This window comes from Oryctolagus cuniculus, chromosome X, assembly GCF_964237555.1.
Source record: "Oryctolagus cuniculus chromosome X, mOryCun1.1, whole genome shotgun sequence".
NCBI lineage: Eukaryota > Metazoa > Chordata > Mammalia > Lagomorpha > Leporidae > Oryctolagus > Oryctolagus cuniculus.
The window spans coordinates 44,263,474-44,284,600 of NC_091453.1; the positions used below are offsets into that span (position 1 = coordinate 44,263,474).

Here is a 21,127-nt window from a genome sequence, read left to right on the forward strand (position 1 = left end):
TCTCCCATTCCATTCACATCAAGATTCATTTTCAATTCTCTTTATATACAGAAGATCGATTTAGCATATATTAAGTAAAGATTTCATCAGTTTGCACCCACACAGAAACACAAAGTGTAAAATACTGTTTCAGTACTAGTTATAGCATTACTTCACATTGGACAACACATTAAGGACAGATCCCACATGAGAAGCAAGTACATAGTGACTGCTGTTGTTAACAATTTGACACTCTTGTTTATGGCCTCAGTAATCTCCCTAGGCTCTAGTCATGAGTTGCCAAGGCTATGGAAGCCTTTTGTTAGCCGACTTCGATCTTATTCTGACAGGGTCATAGTCAAAGCGGAAGTTCTCTCCTCCCTTCAGAGAAAGGTACCTCCCTCTTTGATGGCCCTGTTCTTTCTACTGGGATCTCACTCACAGAGATCTTTCATTTAGGTCTTTTTTTTTTTGCCACAGTGTCTTGGCTTTCCATGCCTAAAATACTCTTATGGGCTCTTCAGCCATATCCAAATGCCTTAAGGGCTGATTCTGAGGCCAGAGTACTATTTAGGACATCTGCTATTCTATAAGTCTGCTGTGTATCCTGCTTCCCATGTTGGATCGTTCTCTCCCTTTTTGATCCTATCAGTTAGTATTAGCAGACACTAGTCTTATTTGTGTGATCCCTTTGACTCTTAGACCTAGCAGTGTGATCAATTATGAACTGAAATTGATCACTTGGACTAGTGAGATGGCATTGGTACATGCCACCTTGATGGGATTGTATTGGAATCCCCTGGCACGTCCTTTCAAATGTTCCATGATTCACATATACATATTTTCCCCCAAAGTCTAAAGCATACAGTTAATATTTGATTATTTGGTTCCTTGCTTCTATATGGATGTCCTGGTTCAGTTGGACAGGATTTGGAGATTGAAATAATACCAATTCATATTTGAAAAGCACTGCCAGATTTAGTAGTTATAATTTCCCCTGATTGTCACAATCACGGCATGAGATTAGCAGGGTAGAGATTATTACTACTTTACAAGTAAGGAAACATAATAAATTGAGGGCCTGAGTCTCGTTCAGAAATCATTCTTCATTCAAGGCCTTCCCTTGACACTCTTTCCCTTGTGAAAGTAGGCCTTCACTGGGTGACAGGAGGCTATAGACATCGCTGATTTCAGGGTGCTTCAGCTTGCCATGTTCCTGGGTGAGTTACCTTGAGACTAAAGAGTAGATGGATTCCAAGTTCAGGTTTATAGTCCATGTAAAGTACCATGTGAACTTAGAGCTCAAATTAGACAGTTCATTGGTTTAAAAAAACTCACAATAGTAAATGAAATTACCCATCTGTATAGATTAACTCAGGGAAGGGAGTATCTCAAATCAAGCAGGTTGTTGAACTCCAATCCAAGGAAATAGGGTCTGCTTCAGGAAAGAAAGATTGAAATCTGAATAGAAGAAAGCTGTAGCATGGTCAACAAGAAGGAGTTGGTTGAATGAACTATAGTTCATACAGTGAACAAAAATTGAGACAGATCTATATTATTCAAAATGGAAAGGTGTTCAAAATTGACTGAGACATTATATAGGAATGTATTGTGGGACCCTATTTTTGTTTTCTATGTGTGCATATAAATCTCTCTGCCTGGAGAAATTAAGATGGCTTTTTCTGTTTGGTTTTCTATACTTTAAAAGCACTCTACACTGAACAAAGATTTATTGGCCAGTTATAAAAGTCATAGTCTAACCCATTATATCGTAACCTGATTGTGTAGACAATGTGTTAACCCCATTCTCTTATAAGCCCCAGTCTGAATAGACTGTGCTCTCAGCTCTTTCCTGAGCTGCCTGCCTGGCCTGTCAGGTGTATCCTTTCCATTAAACCATGTAAGCTTGCTTTCCCCAGTCTAAATGACCTGGAACTTGCTCTCAGATACTGTCTGGAGAGGTGCCCATCTATTCTGATGTATGCCCTACCCCATTAAACCTTGGGGGAAAAAAAAGAATAGGAAGGAAGAATAATGGAATAGTGGAAAAAGGAAGCACAATAATAAAAATGTTAGCTTTATTAGTAGCATTAGAGCTGAAAGCAATGTTTTTTTTTTTTTTATGTGCCAGGCACCTTTTCAGGTAGTTCTTTATATTGCCAGCTCAGTTAATGTGTATAATCACTCTGTGCGGAGGTACAATTAATACTTTAAGATTTATTTATTTGAAAGGCAGAATTGGGAGGGGGATTGAGGATCTTCCATCTGCTGGTCCACTCCCCAAATGGCTGCAACAGCTGGAGCTGAGCCAATCCAAAGCCAGGAGCCAGACATTTTCTTTGGGTCCCCTTCATGGGTGCAGAGGCCCAGGCACTTGTGTCATCCTCAGCTGCTTTCCTAGGCACATCAGTAGGGAGCTGGATAGGAAGTGGAGCACCTAGAACTCCAACTGGTGTCCATATGGGAGGCTGATGCCACAGGCAACTTTACCTTCTACACCAAGGTGCTGGCCCCAGTTAATTCAATTTTTAATAGGTGAGGCCTCTGAGGTTCAGAGAGGGGAACTGACTTGCCCAATGCCATCAGCTAGTAAATGGCAAAATCAGAACTAGAAACTAGGTCTGTGTTCCATCTACTGGAGGCCCTGGTATTTGGCTCCCAGAGATGGAGACTCTGTTGTGGGGTCTTTTTGTTTCTTCTTTAAAAAAAATCATATTATTTGAAAGTCAGAGAGACATTTCCCATTCATTGCATGACTCCCCAAAACAGCTGGGGCTGGGCCATGCCAAAGCCAGGAGCCCAGAACTCAATCCAGATTTCCTACGTTGGTGTTAAGGACTGAAGTACTTCAGCTATCACCTACTTCTTCCCAGGGTGCGTATTAACAGGGAGCTGGAATTGGAAGCAGGGCTGGGACATGAACCCAGCCACTCTGATATGGGATGTAGGCACTACAAGTAGCATCTTAACTTCTGTACCAAATGCCCACGTGGGGCCCCTTTCCAAGCCTGTAGTACATAGTCCCAGAGTCCACGAGGCTCCATGTCTAGGAATTCTTGCTGGGCATGGGGCAAAATTTGGGATTCTTGTCCCTGAACAGATCTGTCCCCAATGTGAACAAACTGTTAGTCTGTCAGCACACTTTTGTGAGTTAAGTTGGTGTTAGTCTTGTCTTCACAGCTGGTTACATACCGATGTGCTCCATAGCATTGTTCAGACAGGTGACCTCTTTCATACCTGTCTTGTCTTATTTTCACATCAGCAGGCATATTTAACCTAAGGTGGTCCATCTATTGAGGTTAGATTGGGATACAATTTTTTGGGAGCGTGTCAATATTGGTACTATTTGTAGCTAATACAAATCAACCTCACAGACATAAGATTGAAAGTTTTTAATTTTAATAAAAGAAAACTGTATCAACAAATCAAACATTTTTAAACTGGAACACAATTGCAGAAGGGAGACAACGTACTCTGTGGTACTGGACAAAACAACTGGCAGTGAATCCCGACTGGATTATACATCCATACCCCAGTGGTGTAACAGGCTCAAGATACACAACAGGAAGTTTAAAGTCAATCATTCACACAGCTGTACCTTGGCAAATTCACACTTGAGATGCTGTGATAGTGTAATTCTGTAAACCTGGGGCTACAGTTAGACTCTCAAAGAACCTACACAGTTTGGATTCTGAATTATACATCGGTTGTGGCTAACACTGACACAGTGCATTTAACATTGGTCATAAATTTGTTTCTTACATCTAATAAAGCTGCCTGAGCAATACATCCCAAGGAAAAGGCCAATTGCTTTGCTTTGCTTTATATCTCTGGCGTGGTATTTCCTAAACTATTGATGGCACTTAGCTGGACAATATCAAAGTTAGATGTTTAGCACTAAAAGAGATTTTCATTCTTGGACAAATTCTTTTCATCTGAAATGCTCAAAATGACCTATGAGACCAGACAGTAAACATACACACACACACAAACACACACACAGTCTTACTCTGAGTGACATTCTGAAAGGACTGAGCTTGGTAGCTGTTCCTAAGCTGAGGCACTGTTAAAATTGGAATACAGAACATGCTCTGTTTTAGAATTAGGATATGTGCTCTACATTCCCATTGATATTCACAAAATACAGAAACCACGCTGTCTGAAAATATGAGTGAGGTTAAGAATTATATATATTTTATAAGAGCTAGTGTGGCCAACTGCATGTGAGGTGTAACCAGGGACATGGGTCTTTGAAGAGTGATCATTTAGTGACTTTGGTGAACATATTCTCACCTGACAGGTGAGGAGTCCAATGAGGATACTTCAGCTACAGAAGCAAAGAGGGGACTCAGGACTTACTTATTTTAGGAACATAGTAAGGGGAAAGAATACCACCTACCATCCTGACTCTCTAAAAGAGAAAACCCAGGACCATATATATACCCCAGCAGAGAAATGTGTTGACAAAGGAAATACACAACTCATGAGATTCTCAAGGAAAGAGTTTCTATCAGTATAAAAGATAAGCTTAAAAATATTATTCACATTATTGAATGGAAAAGAAAATTTGTTTTAGTCCTTAGTGTGAACAATTTAATCTCAAGCAGCACAGGAAAGCTTAAATAACTGTAATGCTAGTCGTCATGAATGGGTAGATATTCTTTTTGTTTAACTGGCCAGGTATATTTTTGTATTACTCTCTATCTTCCTCCTCTCCCTTCACCTTCTCAAAAACTTGCATTCTGTGAGAGCTGATGTAGGGCCCTCTAAAGAGTCCAAGCACAAAGCTATGAAAATGTTTGAAAGGCAACAAAGCTTTGTAAGAGAAAGAAGCTTTTAGGTCACATCCAAAGCTTTAGAAAACATGAACAAGGGATAGGCCACCAGATAACATGGAAGCCACTAGTTCACACATGCCAACTTCTTAACATGTTTTGCCAGCCACTGCAAAATGTATCAGCCTAAATTAGACAGTTTCTTTCAAAGCACACTTGCCTTTTTTGGAACCCAAGTCACAAATCACAGAGAAAGTTAACATATTTTTACTTGCATTAATATCTAGAAGAGATATGGGCTGCCATGATTGGTGACTACAACCATACTTCCTATTAAGGGGAAGGCACAGCCAGGGAATCAGAGAAGACATGTTCTGTAGGACTTCAAAAGTATTTTTTTTTTGCCTTAGAAAAGCTTCTATGATGCCATCAAATGTTTTGAAAACAGAATGCCTCTGAAAGAACAATATACAAGAGTTTTTTATGATCCCAAATCTTTCCCCTTGCGTTCAGTGTTACCTGACAGGCCAGCCATTTACTCACATTATTAAAAAAAAAAGCTGGGTAGGAAAAAATTCAAAGCTTAAGCCATGTTTATATCAAAAGTCAGGTCTAGATTTGGCACTTGAAAGATTTGATTGGGGTCTTACCAGTCTATATCGCACATAGAATTCTGGGAGAGGTCTGAGGGTTGGGGAAAGATTTGGTATAAATATCACTAAATCATACACATCGGGAATTAAAGGAAAAAGTGAGACTAGGCTTTCTAGGTTTAAACCAATGTGAAATATAGTAAATCTCTTTTGAGGTATTTTTCTTAAAGGTAACTTATATTTCCCTAATGCAACTGTTTGAAAAAAAAAAAAAGGCCACTGTATAAAATACTTGCATACAAAGATTTGCCAGTGGTATATCAAAGCCTAATAGCATCAAGAAAAGGTATTTGTTTTTAGTGAAAACAAGTAACAAAGATCTGACATGTGTATCCTTAGTTATTAAATTTTTCTTTCTGCTAAATTCAGGCCAAGCTTAAATATTTACAGATTTTGTTTGAAAAGCACCTCTTAAGATCTGGATTCCTTTCGGCTTGAAGTGTTCTGGGGAAGGTCTCACTTCCAGCGAAGTGTGAGGTGTGTGAGACAGAACATGATCCATGCATGTTGGCAGGCCATGACAACTGACTTTGTGGTAATCAAATACAATTTTTTTTTGACAGGCAGAGTTAGACAGTAAAAGAGAGAGAGAGACAGAGAGAAAGGTCTTCCTATCCGTTAGTTCACCCCCTAAATGGCCGCTACGGTCGGCACATCTGAAGCCAAGAGCCCGGTGCTTCCTCCTGGTCTCCCATGCAGGTGCAGGGCCCAAGCACTTGGGCCATCCTCCACTGCCTTCCCGGGCCACAGCAGAGAGCTGGACTGGAAGAGGAGCAACCGGGACAGAATCCGGTGCCCCAACCGGGACTAGAACCCGGGGTGCCGGCACCGCAGGCTAAGGATTAGCCAAGTGACCCGCGGTGCCAGCCTCAAACAAAATTTCTGAGGGGACTATCCAAGGATATATTTGTCTAATTCATGTACCACACAAGCTTTAGATTCTCCCTCTGTTAGTTCTACATTATTTCAAATTTTCTTTCCGTTTTCTCTCTAAAAAGACTGTTAACTATTACTTAAGTTTGTTATTTAGGATTGCTTTACTACTGTGATAAACTTGTCATTCCATCAACTAAAAAATAATGAATTTTTAAAAAGGTGTCCATGTAGAGCCTTAGCATGGCCACAAGCATAGAACAGGGTCTGCCTCACCCTTAGAAAAGATAAGCAGTGACCCTAGACCTGTGAAACTTGTGTAGCAAACAGGCAGAGGTCATGTTAGTGGATGAGACAGTGGCAGGTGGTTAAATGCCTTCCTATTTAAATGGGACAGTCATATGAGAATGGAATTTCTGCTTGGATAATTGGAAGGGTAGGACAGTGGGGGAAGGGGTCACATTTCTTTCACAGCCTACATGCTATAAGACAGTATGAAAGCCATTAATAAATCGTCTTTTCTAGTACTCCTGGAAATATTCCCTTGGGAGTCTCTATTGCTGGGCTCTTGATTATAGATAGTTACTGAGTTTTTTCTAGTACATAAACATTTGGATTCCTATGAATCTTTTTATTTTGTCAGATTTTTAAATCCAGCTGTTAAACAAGGAGGTGTTTGGTGTTGAGAATAAATACAGGGTTTTCAAAAGGCTTTCCTTAGTTCTATGCATGGTATTCATAAACATTAAAGGGTTATGTTGGGGAATAAAAAATAAAAGACCAAACAAGGTGATATCACAGAATTTGAGGCTAAAACCATTCTATGGCCTTAGACACTCAACAAATAAGTATTTTAAAACTTTTTGATTTTGCCTTTGCAGTTTAGAATTTTATTGAAAAGATCTTCTTTTACTATTGATTTTGTTTTAGATCTAAGAAATAAAGTTGGATACCATGTACTACCCTTGTACAGGTCTTTTAGAAATAAATATGAGACTCTTAAAACTATTTTTTCATAGGATTTTCAAAATCTACTATTTCTTCCCATTTTTCTTTCTCCCCAGAAAAAAAACCTCAGCACATGATCTGGAATATCATGCTAGTTAATGGAAAGCAAAATACAAATTCAGATATGGGAGAAAGCCCTGGGTGTAAAGTAAGATCCAAAATATTTGTGACAGGCTGGTACTGTAGCTCTTTTTCACAACTTATTTAACAAAACCTCTAGACCAAAACAATGTGCATAAACCCCAATTTTTTTTTCCCAATGGAACAAGTCACATGAGAACTGGCAACATCTGATGATATAAGTTATATAAGCCAGGGAACTATCTATAAAAAGAAGAGGAACGAAAAGATACAATAGAAAACCATCTTAATGCTTTAAAAATTATAGGATCCAGGCAGCTGTAAAGAAGAAGCAGGTAGAAAAATGGCTCCTATTTAGTTATGAAAAAGGACAACCAAAATGATTTAGAGTTCTTCTCAAGCAGAAGGTTACTTTGGGTCCACAGTTTAGCTAGGGAGAAGGAATGGAGTTACCCTGGCCCTCTTCTACATTTAAACACAAATTAAAAGGCACCTCTTTCTTTTTGAGAAAAATATCTAATAAGGTGATTCTTTAGATTTAGATTTATGTGTTCACAACTGGATGTGACAGTAATTTTTGAGCTTAAACCAGACAGAGAATTTGGAATAGACATCTTGGGTGAGGACCTGGATTATGTTGGCATTTGAGTTCTAGAAATGCTGACAATATATACAGCATGACCCAAACTGTATGAGGCCTACCCTACCTTCAGCCTGTGATAGTAGCAAAACCATGAATAACTATTCAATAGGTAAGATGTGTATCAATCTGAAGGTGAAATATCTGGTCTTTAAACAACATATGCTTTTACCCCAAGAGTATGTGGAGCTGTTCTAACAGTGGGATTTTTTTTCAAAAGTATATATTAGCACAAGGTGACAAATGTATTAATTTTTAAAAGTAGTGCTCATTGTGACTAAAAATTGACAAACTTCATGTGATGTCTACATATGCAAAACTACAGGTCTTCATAAAAAGACCTAAGTGGGGGGCCTATTTCACAAAAGTTCAGATGAGCAAACAGAACATGTCTCAGAACATGTCACTGACATTTTCAGTTAATTATTGAACTGATACTGAGAATGCTATTAATCAATGTTATTAAATCAGACCCCATTAATTTGGAAACGATCATTTTAGACTGTAGTAGATTGAAGTTTAACTATGGGCTAAAAGGTGATAAAAAAGGTGATTGGCTGAGTATTATAACAAGACCTAGATGTGTGAGCACTGGGGAAAGCAAGTGTTGTAACTTAAGCAAACTTTCCTTATTTGTTCTAAACCACCAAACACCTATGCATTCATTCTAACAATTAAGGGCCATTTTAATTTATGTCTCAGGCAACTGTTGAGGTCTCTATGGGCAATAACATTAGCTAACATCTCATGATTAAGCATATCTTAAAGTAAATTTTTCTTTTAAAATATTCTGCATTCACAGTTCCCTGCTGCATTTCATCTCTCCATCAACTTCAATAGGGTAGTAATTTTCCTCTGTCACAATATTTCTACTTCACTTTCAGGCTACAGAAATGAAGACAGAAAATTAGGGATGTTGATCATTAAGGAAAATGGATGGTGGATCCCGCCTCATAAGCATCTCAGCTGAAAGGAAACATCTATAACATATTCTTTCTCTTGCTTACAATTCTGGAGGGTTTAACATGCGTTTATTGGTTGCCTAATCAGTAACTGGCTTAAATCCCCTTCCAGACTCTTAAGTCAGGAGGAGGGGTGCCCTGGACCCAACCATTTAAACAAACTGGAAAAGTAATATAGCCCTCTTTGGGACAAAGATCATGTGGCTGCTGCAGGTGCACGTACCATGGAAGCAGCTGAATAGCTAGCTCACTGTTGCTTGTCGGAGTCTGCCTTCTTCTTGCTGGCCTTGGAGATAACTGTGTCTTTAGAGATGCCTGTATCCTTCACAATGCCCATATCTCTGGAGATGAAGGTGACTTCAGAGATGTCCACGTCTCCAGAGAAGCCCCTGGCCTCAGAGATGCCCATGTCTCCAGAGCAGCCCATGGCTCCAGGGAGGCCCACTTCCCCAGAGATATTTAGGGCCCCAAGGCTGTCCACAACCCTACAACAACCATGGTGGATGGCACCACACTGGCTTTTTACTTGATCCACCTGAGCTCGGGGACATCCTTCCATGGACAGGGTGCCGCTCTTCATCAAGGTATTCAGGTCTCCATCAATACCCATAAAGCCAAGAGGATTGGTAAAAGAACTTCCCAGCTGCCGGGATAATAACTTTCCATAGTGAGTACATGTACAGCCTTCTTCTGGTGGCTCATCATGGCCTTTCAGTTTCTGTCTCAGGAGCAAGGGATAGTTTAAAATAATTAATAACAGGAGAAAAATTAGATAAATATCACACTGATCTGTAAAGATCCTGTTTCTGTCATATGGTACCAAATCATCTTTTCACCCCTTCTACAACATCTTTTCCTTATTATTTGCCATAGTGTTTTTTTTTTTTGACAGGCAGAGTGGACAGTGAGAGACAGAGACAGAGAGAAAGGTCTTCCTTTGCCACTGGTTCACCCTCCAATGGCCGCTGCGGCCGGCGCGCTGCAGCCAGCACACCGCGCTGATCTGATGGCAGGAACCAGGTGCTTCTCCTGGTCTCCCATGGGGTGCAGGGCCCAAACACTTGGGCCATCCTCCACTGCACTCCCTGGCCACAGCAGAGAGCTGGCCTGGAAGAGGGGCAACCGGGAAAGAATCCGGCGCCCCGACCGGGACTAGAACCCAGTGTGCCGATGCCGCAAGGCGGAGGATTAGCCTAGTGAGCCGCGGCGCCGGCATGCCATAGTGTTTTAAAAGATCTACCATTAAAGAACCTCAAAGGTCTTATATCGATATAAGTTTTCTTTTTCTTTTCTTAAGGATTTATTTATTTGAAAGAGAGAGGTCTTCCATCTGCTGGTTCAGTCTCCAAATGGCCACAACAACTGGAGCTGAGCTGATCCGAAGCCAGGAGCTTCTTATGGGTCTCACACGTGGGTTCAGGGTCCCAAGGACTTGGGCCATCCTCCACTGCTTTCCCAGGCACATTAGTAGGGAGCTGGGTCGGAAGTGGGGCATCCAGGACTCAAACTCGTGCCAATATAGGATGCTGGTACTGCAGACTGGGGCTTTAACCTGCTGTGCCACAATGCCAGGCCAAGGATATCTTTTCTTATAAAATGCAGTTTTATTACTGTGTGGTGAAATGAGAAGGCCATGCCAACGTGGCCACTGGCAAGCGAGCGTCAGTTACTCAGGAATGACTTTGAAACCCACCTGGCAACGGAGCCTGCCTGGCAACAGGCTGTGATTGGATGGCTTTGAATCCCACCTGGCAATGGAGCCTGCCTGGCAACAGGCTGTGATTGGATGGCTTTGGAAACTGCCTGGCAACAGGCTATGATTGGTTGGGGCATAGAAAGCCCCTTGACCAGATTGGCTGGTCTTGGCTATATAAGATGTTGTACCAACTGAAATAAACGAGTCTGCCGGCTGCTTGCCTCAAGCCCACTTTCACCCGACTCCTGGGGTCTGTGTGGTGACTCTGTGGTGACTCCGCGTCTATTGCCCCTACCAGGCTCCTCCTCTTAGAAATGAATCCACTGCAACATTGCTGAGAAATCAACTGCAACATTACTGGGATTGGGGAGGCAGGGAAGAGGACTACTAACATTTATTGAATACGTTTATGTGCTGGGCACTTTACATAGAGTAAGTCATTTCATTCTTCTAAGAAACCTGTTAGTTAGGCATTAGCTGTATTTTACAAATGAGGAACGGAGGCTCAGAGAAGTTAAGTGGGTCACTCAAACTCATAAATTTAGGAAGTGGAGAACTGAATCTTCTTAATGTCACAGTCTATGACCAGCCTACTACTTCATGTTGCTGCCAATGTATAATTTTATTTTCAAGGATGACATGATGATTCACTGATACTTAACAACAGTGATTCTTTGGTGTCACAGGCCCCAGTGTAAATCTGAAGAAAATGATGGATCTTTTCCTCAGAAAAATGCATGCATTTACATGTGTGTGCAAAGGCAGTACATGTGCACAAATACACATGTTAAGCATAATTTAAGGAGCCCATCTGAGGCCACTTGTGAGTTCATGGACTCTAGTTAAGAGTTCTTCCTGCCTTGGTATATAGGCATATCATTTTCATTTCCCTAGAAATCATAAAATTACAGTGATTTTAATAAAAACAGTGATAATCTTTGAGTGGTACCATTATGAGTAGTTGGTAGGGGGTATATTTTATTAAACTTTTCATTTTGTACTTTAGCGTAATCTTCATTTTCTAACTTTTCATGTATATCACTTTTTTAAAAATCACAAACATCAGGCTGTCTGGGTAATATTATGGGCAATTTTGGTTCTTGTCTTTGCATTAAGAAAAGTTACATATACACACATATATATACATATGTATATACATACATATATGTATACACACACATACTTGGATGTATATTTTAAAGGAAGTCTTTACATAGAATGATTTAGGTCTATCAGAAATGAATCTGATTCTCAAAAATCAGGCAGGTAGGGCTAGTGTTGTGGCATAGCATGTTAATCTGCTGCTTGCAACTTCGGCATTCCATATTGGAGTGCAGGTTCCTGTACTGGCTACTGCTTCTGATTCAGCTCTGCTGGTGTGCCAGGGAAAGCAGGGGATGATGACCCAAGTGCTTGGGCCCCTGCCACACACATGGGAGACCTGGATGAAATTTTTGGCTTCAGCTTGGCCCAGTTCCAATTATTGTGGTCATTTGGGGAGTGAACCAGCAGATGGAAAATTCCTCCTCCATCCTGCTTTTCTCTCTCTGATGCTCTGCCTTTAAAAAAAAATCTTAAACAAATAAGAATCAGGCAAGGCTAAGTCAGTGGGTTGGGTCTAGAGTAGGGGACCTGCTTAATAGCTAAAAGAGGAAGCAGGAAGCCCTAAGTACCTGCTTCTCACTTCTGCTGCTTGTTTCCTACTATTTTAAGTCATGCTTCATTTTTCTTCATTTTTAAAATGGAACAAAGTAACTGGTTATTGCCTCCAAAAGTTTGGAATCTGATGTAATCACAAAACATTTATTTTCACAGAAAGGATATTTATTTACTTTTAGGGAGCAGAAAAAGTTATGCCTTATCTGGCCTAAAGTGGGTTAACACCCAGTTCCTAAACATCACACCCTTTCCAAGAATTCTTTTCTAAGATATGTCCCTCCCTGGTGGTTCAGACAAATCCTTAGTGATCCCTAAATTCCATAAGCAGCTTAGCATTTATCATTTAAAAAAAATTCTTGTTGACTTGTTTAACCTGTAATTATAAGCAAGTGTCCACAGCACAATCAATGAGCAGAGTTTATAATCTAAATGCAAAGGAGATAACATTATTCTTTTACAAAATTTTCTTAATTTGAAATATAACAATTTCATTGTTCCATCAGTTAACTCAAGGTGGTATTCTTTTGACTGATAACAAATGCCAATGTGATTAATTTGTCATTCCTCTTGATCCTCCTAATCATTCTACCCAGATCCCACAAGGGCACCAATCCACTTGCTTACCTTGCAGAGCGCAACATTTACCACACTTTAGGAAGTAAGAAAAGAAATTATGCCTGGAACTTTATAGACATAGGACACTCAGAAGCCAAGGAGTATAATAAGTCAACCAGGCAGACCTCTGCAAGTATCAATTCAACTACAAGAGGGCAGAGCCTACACAGAGAGGAGTAAAGATCTCTTTTTGAGACCTTTCTCCTCACCTTTTGTAGTTTGTGCACATCTTCCTCCAGTTCTGCTCTTTGTTTCTTAAATTCCAGGAGTTTCTCTGGTATACTCTGCTTGGGCTGCAGACCTTTGTCAAAACGGTTATACATGCCACACCAGAACCTTGAATAAACAAGAAGTTTGTTAGTGGCTAAGTTTAGCTGAAAGAATTGATTGTCAAAGTTTTTCTTTTTTTACTTTTGCCAAGAAAATATTAGGCTGGTACATGGGAAGATCTTAAAAGCAATGTAATTTTGATGACATTAAAAAGATTGGACATACAATTGAAGAGTAAAGTTTCCAGCAGAAAGATCTCTGCTAGAGGAGGCACTTTGGACTTGAGCAAACTCCAGTCTCTTTTTAAACATCAAATTAAATTTTAAATTTGAGAAAATTATAGATTCAAATACAGCTTTAAGAAATAATAAAGGGAAAGGTTGGTATCAGCAAGAAGACAGAAACAGAAAGTCTTGAACTCTCTTTTCCATCCATGGACACACTGAATCAACAGCAATACAAGGATCAATTCCCTTTGTGAGAAATTCAAGACTAATTAAAGAGCTCCTGTAACCTGGGTGAGTGTGAAACTACCCATAGTGAAACAAGTAGGATAAGTGGAAACACACACCCTCAACACAGTTCCATAGGATCTGGAGAGAATCCAAAGCCCCAGCTTCCACCTGAGTACAGGAGAAATTGGACCATATATCTAATACCCTACTTCTCCAAGTGCTGAGGGACTAGCTTCTTGGCTATTTCAGAGAGCTGACAGAATATGGCATATAACAATACCTTAGAGACTCTGAAAACAAGTGGAAATTTGAACTAGCATGTAGGCATGTACCATAGCTCCTGTCCCCAGCTCAGCATGGACTGAGTGGGTCAAATTATTGTCTCCCAGCTTTCCCCTGGGGATGCAAGGCATTCCAACTTCTCCAGGAGCAACCAAGGAAATGCGTTCTCTACTGCCTGTCTAGGAGCACCAATGGGACTGGACACTCTAGATATTTGGGGGCCACTAAGAAGGGTCATTCAGACCAGCATGAAAATTTCAGAAGTTCACAGAAGCTCTGGCCAAGCTGGCTGGTGAAGGTCTTCTATAAAAGGCTGATCCATAGGACTGGGAGAGGTAGCTTTTTTCTAACATGTAGATACAAAGAGTCATAGAAAATGAAGAAAAAGGGAAATATAATTCAAACAAAGGATCAAGTTAAAACTTCAAAAACTGATGTTAATGAAATGGAAATATATTAAATATCTCACAGAATTCAAAACAACCATCATGGAAATGCTTAACAAGTTCAGGAAAACAATTTGTGAAAAAAGTAGGAGTTTCAATAAAGAGGCTAAAACTTCAAAAACGAAATAAACAAATCAAAACAGGGATCAGAATTGTGGTACAGAAGGCTAAGCTGCCACCTGTGATGCTGGCATCTCACATTGGAGTGCTGATTCAACTCCCAGCTGATCTGCTTCTGATCCAGCTCACTGCTAATGCATCTGGAAAAGCAGTGGAAGATAGTTCAAATACTTGAGCCCCAGCCAACCACATGGGAGACCTGGATAGAGTTCTAGGTTCCTGACTGTGGTCTGGCCATCCCTGGCCAATGTGGCCATTTGGGGGGAGTGAACCAGTGGATGGAAGCGCTCTCTCTCTCTCTTTTCTCCTCCTTTCCCTCCCTCCCTTCCCCTCTCCCTCTGTGTATGTGTATGTGTATGTGTATGTGTATGTGTATGTGTATGTGTATGTGTATGTGTATGCCTCAATCTCTGTCACTCTGTCTTCAAATAAATAAATCTTAAAAAAAGAAAATAAAGGGAGTCCTCCAAGATGGCAGAATAGGGAGGGCACGCACTGATAATCCGGGAAAAGAAAGTTTAATAAAAGTGGAGATACTGTAGTTTCAGGGAAGAGTTAGGGGAAAAAACTGCAGAGGAAACTCTTCAGGAACTAGTGGGACATGGTGGACCTACGTGGAGGGCACGGGTGCCCACAACTTGGGACCCTAGCCACTGAGTCTACGCATCAGTGCTGGAAAGGGAGATGAAGTGAAACATCAGTAGCCTGAGACACTGGTGGGAAAGTGTCAGGAAGAGCCTAGAGGGAACGAGGCTTGAAGCTCACCAGGCTAACTAGAGGAGAGAAAAATAAATAAATAAAAGGGACCAGTACAGACACGATTCTCTCCAGGCGAGCATGAAAAAGAGCAGGTGCCATTTTGGACATACATAAAAGCTGCACCACCTCAGGGCAGCACCCACCCTCAGCCAAGCAGAAAAACCTGAATCTGGTGGGGAGAAATAACAGGAGGTTAAGACCTAGTGAATGTGTGGAACTTATGAACTGAGACTGTGAAAAAAAAAAACTGAGGGTGTGTTAGAGAACTCATGGATATCTTGAGACGTGAGTACTCGGTGGGAGACGCCACAAACTTGGTAACCTTGGCAACCCGATGGGAGATTTCAGGGGAATCTGAGCTTACACTGAGGACTGCACAGATCCTTTGTGTGGTCCTTGGGACAGAGCAGATGAATATTATACCTACAGGGGCCAGTGCTCAGACACTGACTGCCTTCAAGGAGAATAGCTCAGCTGTGCAGAATTACTTCTCTTCTGAATACAGAGAGAGAGAGAGAGAGAGAGAGAGAGAGAGAGAGAGAGAGAGAGAGAGAAGATTTACCACCCCAAACCTGGGTGTGTCACCTTTGGCACAGCCTTAAACCTGAAGAACTGAACAGAGCTCTCTGGCCACACCCATCACAAGCCTCTAAGGATCCACCAAAAGCAGACAGTCCACTTAATCTAGGGACATAGTATACCAAGAAAAGCCACCACAGTGAGGGAAAAAAAGAAGAAACCAAAGAATATCTCCACAATGCCAAGCAACAAACGCAGAAACCGAGGAAACAAGAACAAGGAAGACATTATGATGCCCCCAAACGAATATGACACTCCAATTCAAGATTATGAAGATGATAAGATAGAAGAAATATAAGATACAGATTTCAAAAAATTTATGATAAGAACATTTAGAAGTTCTCAAAAACAAATTCTTGAACTACAGAAATCCTTACTGGACAGGATTGAAAATCTCTCTCACGAAAATGAAATATTAAGGAGGAATCAAAATGAAATGAAAAAACTAGTAGAACATGGAACTGTGATAGTGACGAGAAATCAAAATGAAATGAAGAATTCAATAGATCAAATGAAAAACGCATTAGAGAGCCTTAAAAACAGAATCAGTGAAGCAGAAGAGAGAATATCGGACTTAGAAGACAGAGAACAGGAAAGTATACAGTCAAACTAAAGAAAAGAAGAGGAAATTAGAAAGCTAAAAAATATTGTTGGGAATCTACAGGATACTATTAAAAAACCCAATATTCGGGTTCTAGGAGTTCCTGAAGGCATGGAGAGGGAGAAAGGATTAGAAGGCCTTTTTAATGAGATACTAGCAGAAAATTTCCCAGGTTTGGAGAAGGACAGAGACATCCTAGTACAGGAAGTTCATAGAACCCCTAATAACCATGACCAAAAGAGATTCTCACCACGACACGTTGTAATGAAACTCACCACAGTAAAACATAAAGAAAAGATTCTAAAATGTGCAAGAGAGAAACGTCAGATTACTCTCAGAGGATCTCCAATTAGACTCACAGCAGACTTCTCATCAGAAACCCTACAGGCTAGGAGGGAATGGCAAGACATAGCCCAGGTAGTAAGAGAAAAAAACTGCAAGCCCAGAATATTATATCCTGCAAAGCTCTCATTTGTGAATGGAGGTGAAAAAAAGACCTTTCATAGCAAACAGAAATTGAAAGAATTTTTCACTACTCATCCAGCCCTGCAAAAGATGCTTAAAGATGTGTTATACACAGAAACACAGCCATCAATATAAAAGAAGGTAAAAGAAGAATACCTCCCAGTAAAAGATCACAGGACGTTCAAAGCATATATTAAAAATATCTTTGGGAAAATGGCAGGGCAAAGTTATTACTTATCAATAGTCACATTGAATGTTAATGGCCTCAACTCTCCAGTTAAAAGACACAGACTAGCTGATTGGGTAAAGGAACAAAACCCATCTATTTGCTGCTTACAAGAAACACATCTGTCCAACAAAGATGCATACAGACTGAAAGTGAAACGTTGGAAAAAGATATTCCATGCCAGCGGGAACCAAAAAGAGCTAGCATAGCCATCTTAATATCAGACAAAATAAACTTTAACACAAAAACTGTTAAGAGAGACAAAGAGGGGCACTATATAATGATTAAGGGTTCAATTCAATAGGAAGATGTAACTATTATAAATGTATATGCTCCTAATTACAAGGCACCTGTTTATTTAAAAGATATGTTAAGGGACTTAAAGGGAAACTTAGACTCCAATACAGTAGTACTGGGAGACTTCAATACTCCACTCTCAGAAATAGACAAATCAACCTCATAGAAGATCAACCAGGAAATAGCAGATTTAATCAACACTATAGCCCAGATAGATCTAATAGATATCTACAAAACTTTTAATCCTACACTTAAAGAATTTACATTCTTCTCAGCAGTATATGGAACCTTCTCTAGGATTGACCACATACTAGGCCATAAAGCAAGTCTCAGCAAATTCAAAAGAATTAGAATCATACCATGCAGCTTCTCAGACCACAGTGGAATGAAGCTGTAAATTAGCAACTCAGGAATCCCTAGAGCATATGCAAACACATGAAAACTGAACAACAGTGGGTCACAGAAGAAGTCAAAAGAGAAATCAAAAACTTTCTGGAAGTAAATGAGGATAACAACACATCATATCAAAACTTATGGGATATAGCAAAAGCAGTGTTAAGAGGAAAGTTTATGGCAATAAGTGCCTACATCAAGAAATTGGAAAGTCACCAAATAAATGAGCTTTCAATGCATCTCAAGGATCTAGCAAAACTGCAGCAAACCAGACTCAAACCTAGAAGGAAAAGAGAAATAATTAAAATCAGAGAAGAATTCAACAGAACTGAATCAAAAAAAAAAAAAACATTACAAAAGATCAACCAAGGGAAGAGCTGGTTTTTTGAAAAAATAAACAAAATTGACACACCATTGGCCCAACTAACTAAAAAAAGAAAAGACCCATATCAATAAAATCAGAGATGAAAAAGGAAATGTAACAATAGACACCACAGAAATAAAAAGAATCATCAGAAATTACTACAAGGACCTGTATGCCAGCAAACAGGGAAATCTCAGAAATGGATAATTCCTGGACACATGCAACGTACTTAAATTGATCTATGAAGACATAGAAAACTTAAACATACCCATAACTGAGATAGAAATTGAATAAGTAATAAAGACCCTCCCAACAAAGAAAAGACCAGGACCGGATGGATTCACTGCTGAATTCTACCAGACATTTAAAGAAGAACTGACTCCAATTCTTCTCAAACTATTCAGAACAATCGAATAAGAGGGAATCCTCCCAAATTTTTTCTATGAAGCTAGCATCACCTTAATCCTAAGCCTGAAAAAGATGCAGATCTGAAAGACAATTACAGACCAATATCCCTAATGAACATAGACCCAAAAATCCTCAATAAAATTCTGGCTAACAGAATGCAACAACACATCAGAAAGATCATCCACCCAGACCAAGTAGGATTTACCCCTGGTATGCAGGGATGGGTCAGTGTTCGCAAATCAATCAATGTGATATACCACATTAACAGACTGCAGAAGAAAAACCATATGGGCCGGCGCCGTGGCTCAATAGGCTAATCCTCCACCTAGCGGCGCCGGCACACCGGGTTCTAGTCCCGGTCGGGGCGCCGGATTCTGTCCCAGTCGCCCCTCTTCCAGGCCAGCTCTCTGCTGTGGCCAGGGAGTGCAGTGGAGGATGGCCCAAGTACTTGGGCCCTGCACCCCATGGGCGACCAGGATAAGCAGCTGGCTCCTGCCATCGGATCAGTGCGGTGTGCCAGCTGCAGCACGCCGGCCGCAGCAGCCATTGGAGGGTGAACCAACGGCAAAGGTAGACCTTTCTGTCTCTCTCTCTCACAGTCCACTCTTCCCATCAAAAAAAAAAAAAAGAAAAAAAGAAAAGAAAAGAAAAAAGAAAAAACATATGATTATCTCAATAGACGCTGAGAAAGCATTCAAGAAAATACACACCCTTTCATAATGAAAACTCTAAGCAAACTGGGTATAGAAGAAACATTCCTCAATACAATCAAAGCAATTTATGAAAAACCCATGTCCAGCATCCTATTGAATGGGGAAAAGTCTGGTACCAGACAGGGATGCCCACTCTCACCACTGCTATTCAAAACAGTTCTGGAAGTTTTAGCCAGAGCCATTAGGGAAGAAAAAGAAATTAAAGGATACAAATTGGGAGGGAAGAAATCAAACTATCCCTCTTTGCAGATGATATGATTCTTTATTTAGCGTATCCAAAGAACTCTACTAAGAAACTATTTGATGTCATAGAAGAGTTTGGCAGCACTCCTGCCTCAGAATCAACCCTTGGGACATTCAGATCTGGCTAAAAGGTTCATGAGAATCTCACAGGCATGGGAAGCCATGACACAGTGGCAAAAAAACAATCTAAATGAAAGATCCTGGTGAACAAGACTCCAGCAGAAGGAACAGGCCATCAAAGAGGGAGGCGCCTTTCTCTGAAGGGAGGAAGGAACCTTCACTGTGATATGGCCTTGACTAAACAAGTTCAGAGTTGGTGAACTCAAGGGGCTTCCATAGCCTAGACAGCACATAGCAAGAGTCTCGGGTGATTGCTGATGTCATAAATAAGATTGCCAACTGTTAAATCAACAACGGGAGTCACTGAGTACAGGCTCCCCACGTAGGATCTCTGTCCTTTATGTGTTTTACTATGAAACTTAAAAACAACACTACTAGTCGAACAATGCCGTATACCTTGTGCGGTTGTGTGAGTGCAGCCTGTTGAAATCCTTGCTTAGTGTATACTAAGTTGATCTTCTGTATATGAAGGTGATTAAAAATGAAACTCAATGAAGGGCAGGATGGGAGAGGGAGTGGGAGAGGGGAAGGCTGCGGGAGGGAGGGAGTTTGGGGGGAGGGAGCCACAACAATACAAAAGATGCACTTTGTAAATTCCAATTTATTAAATTAAAAAAAAATAAAAGAGTTTGGCAAAGTAGCAGGATGTAAAATCAATGCACAAAAATCAACAGTCTTTGTATACACAGGCAATGCCACGGCTGAGAAAGAACTGCTAAGATCAGTCCCATTCACAATAGCTACAAAACAAGCAAATACCTTGGAATAAACTTAACCAATGACGTCAAAGATCTCTACGATGAGAATTACAAAATTTTAAAGAAAGAAATAGAAGACGACACCAAAAAATGGAAAAATCTTCCATGCTCATGGATTGGAAGAATCAATATCATCAAAATGTCCATTCTCCCAAAAGCAGTTTATAGATTCAATGTGATACCAATCAAAATAACAAAGAAATTCTTCTCAGATCTGGAAAAAATGATGCTGAAATTCATACAGAGGCACAGGAGACCACGAATAGCTAAAGCAATCTTATACAACAAAAACAAAGCCAGAGGCATCACAATACCAGATTTCAGGACATACTACAGGGCAGTTGTAATCAAAACAGCATGGTACTGGTTCAGAAACAGATGGATAGACTAATGGAACAGAATAGAAACACCAGAAATCAATCCAAACATCTACAGCCAACTTATATTTGATCAAGGATCTAAAACCAACTCCTGGAGCAAGGACAGTCTATTCAATAAATAGTGCTGGGCAAACTGGATTTCCACGTGCAGAAGCATGAAGCAAGACCCCTACCTTACACCTTACACAAAAATCCACTCAACATGGATTAAAGACCTAAATTTACGACTGACACCATCAAATTCTTAGAGAACATTGGAGAAACCCTGCAAGATACAGGCACAGGCAAAGACTTCTTGGAAAGGACC

The 21,127-nt window shown here is 40.3% G+C and overlaps 1 protein-coding gene across 2 annotated transcripts in view; it reads right to left on the bottom strand.

The window, feature by feature from the left end:
- Positions 1-3,356: 3,356 nt before the first annotated feature.
- Positions 3,357-21,127, bottom strand: part of MTMR8 (myotubularin related protein 8) — a 131,857-nt gene continuing 114,086 nt past the window's right edge. Inside the window, exons 13-14 of one of the 2 annotated variants that reach the window (XM_008272713.4) lie at positions 13,151-13,277; positions 3,357-9,689 (exon numbers count right to left, since the gene is read on the bottom strand). In XM_008272713.4, coding sequence (XP_008270935.1) covers positions 9,219-9,689; positions 13,151-13,277 — 598 coding nt within the window. In that variant the 3' untranslated portion in view covers positions 3,357-9,218. The remainder of the gene's footprint in view (positions 9,690-13,150; positions 13,278-21,127) is intronic. The other variant, XM_051827744.2, reaches the window with a different exon arrangement.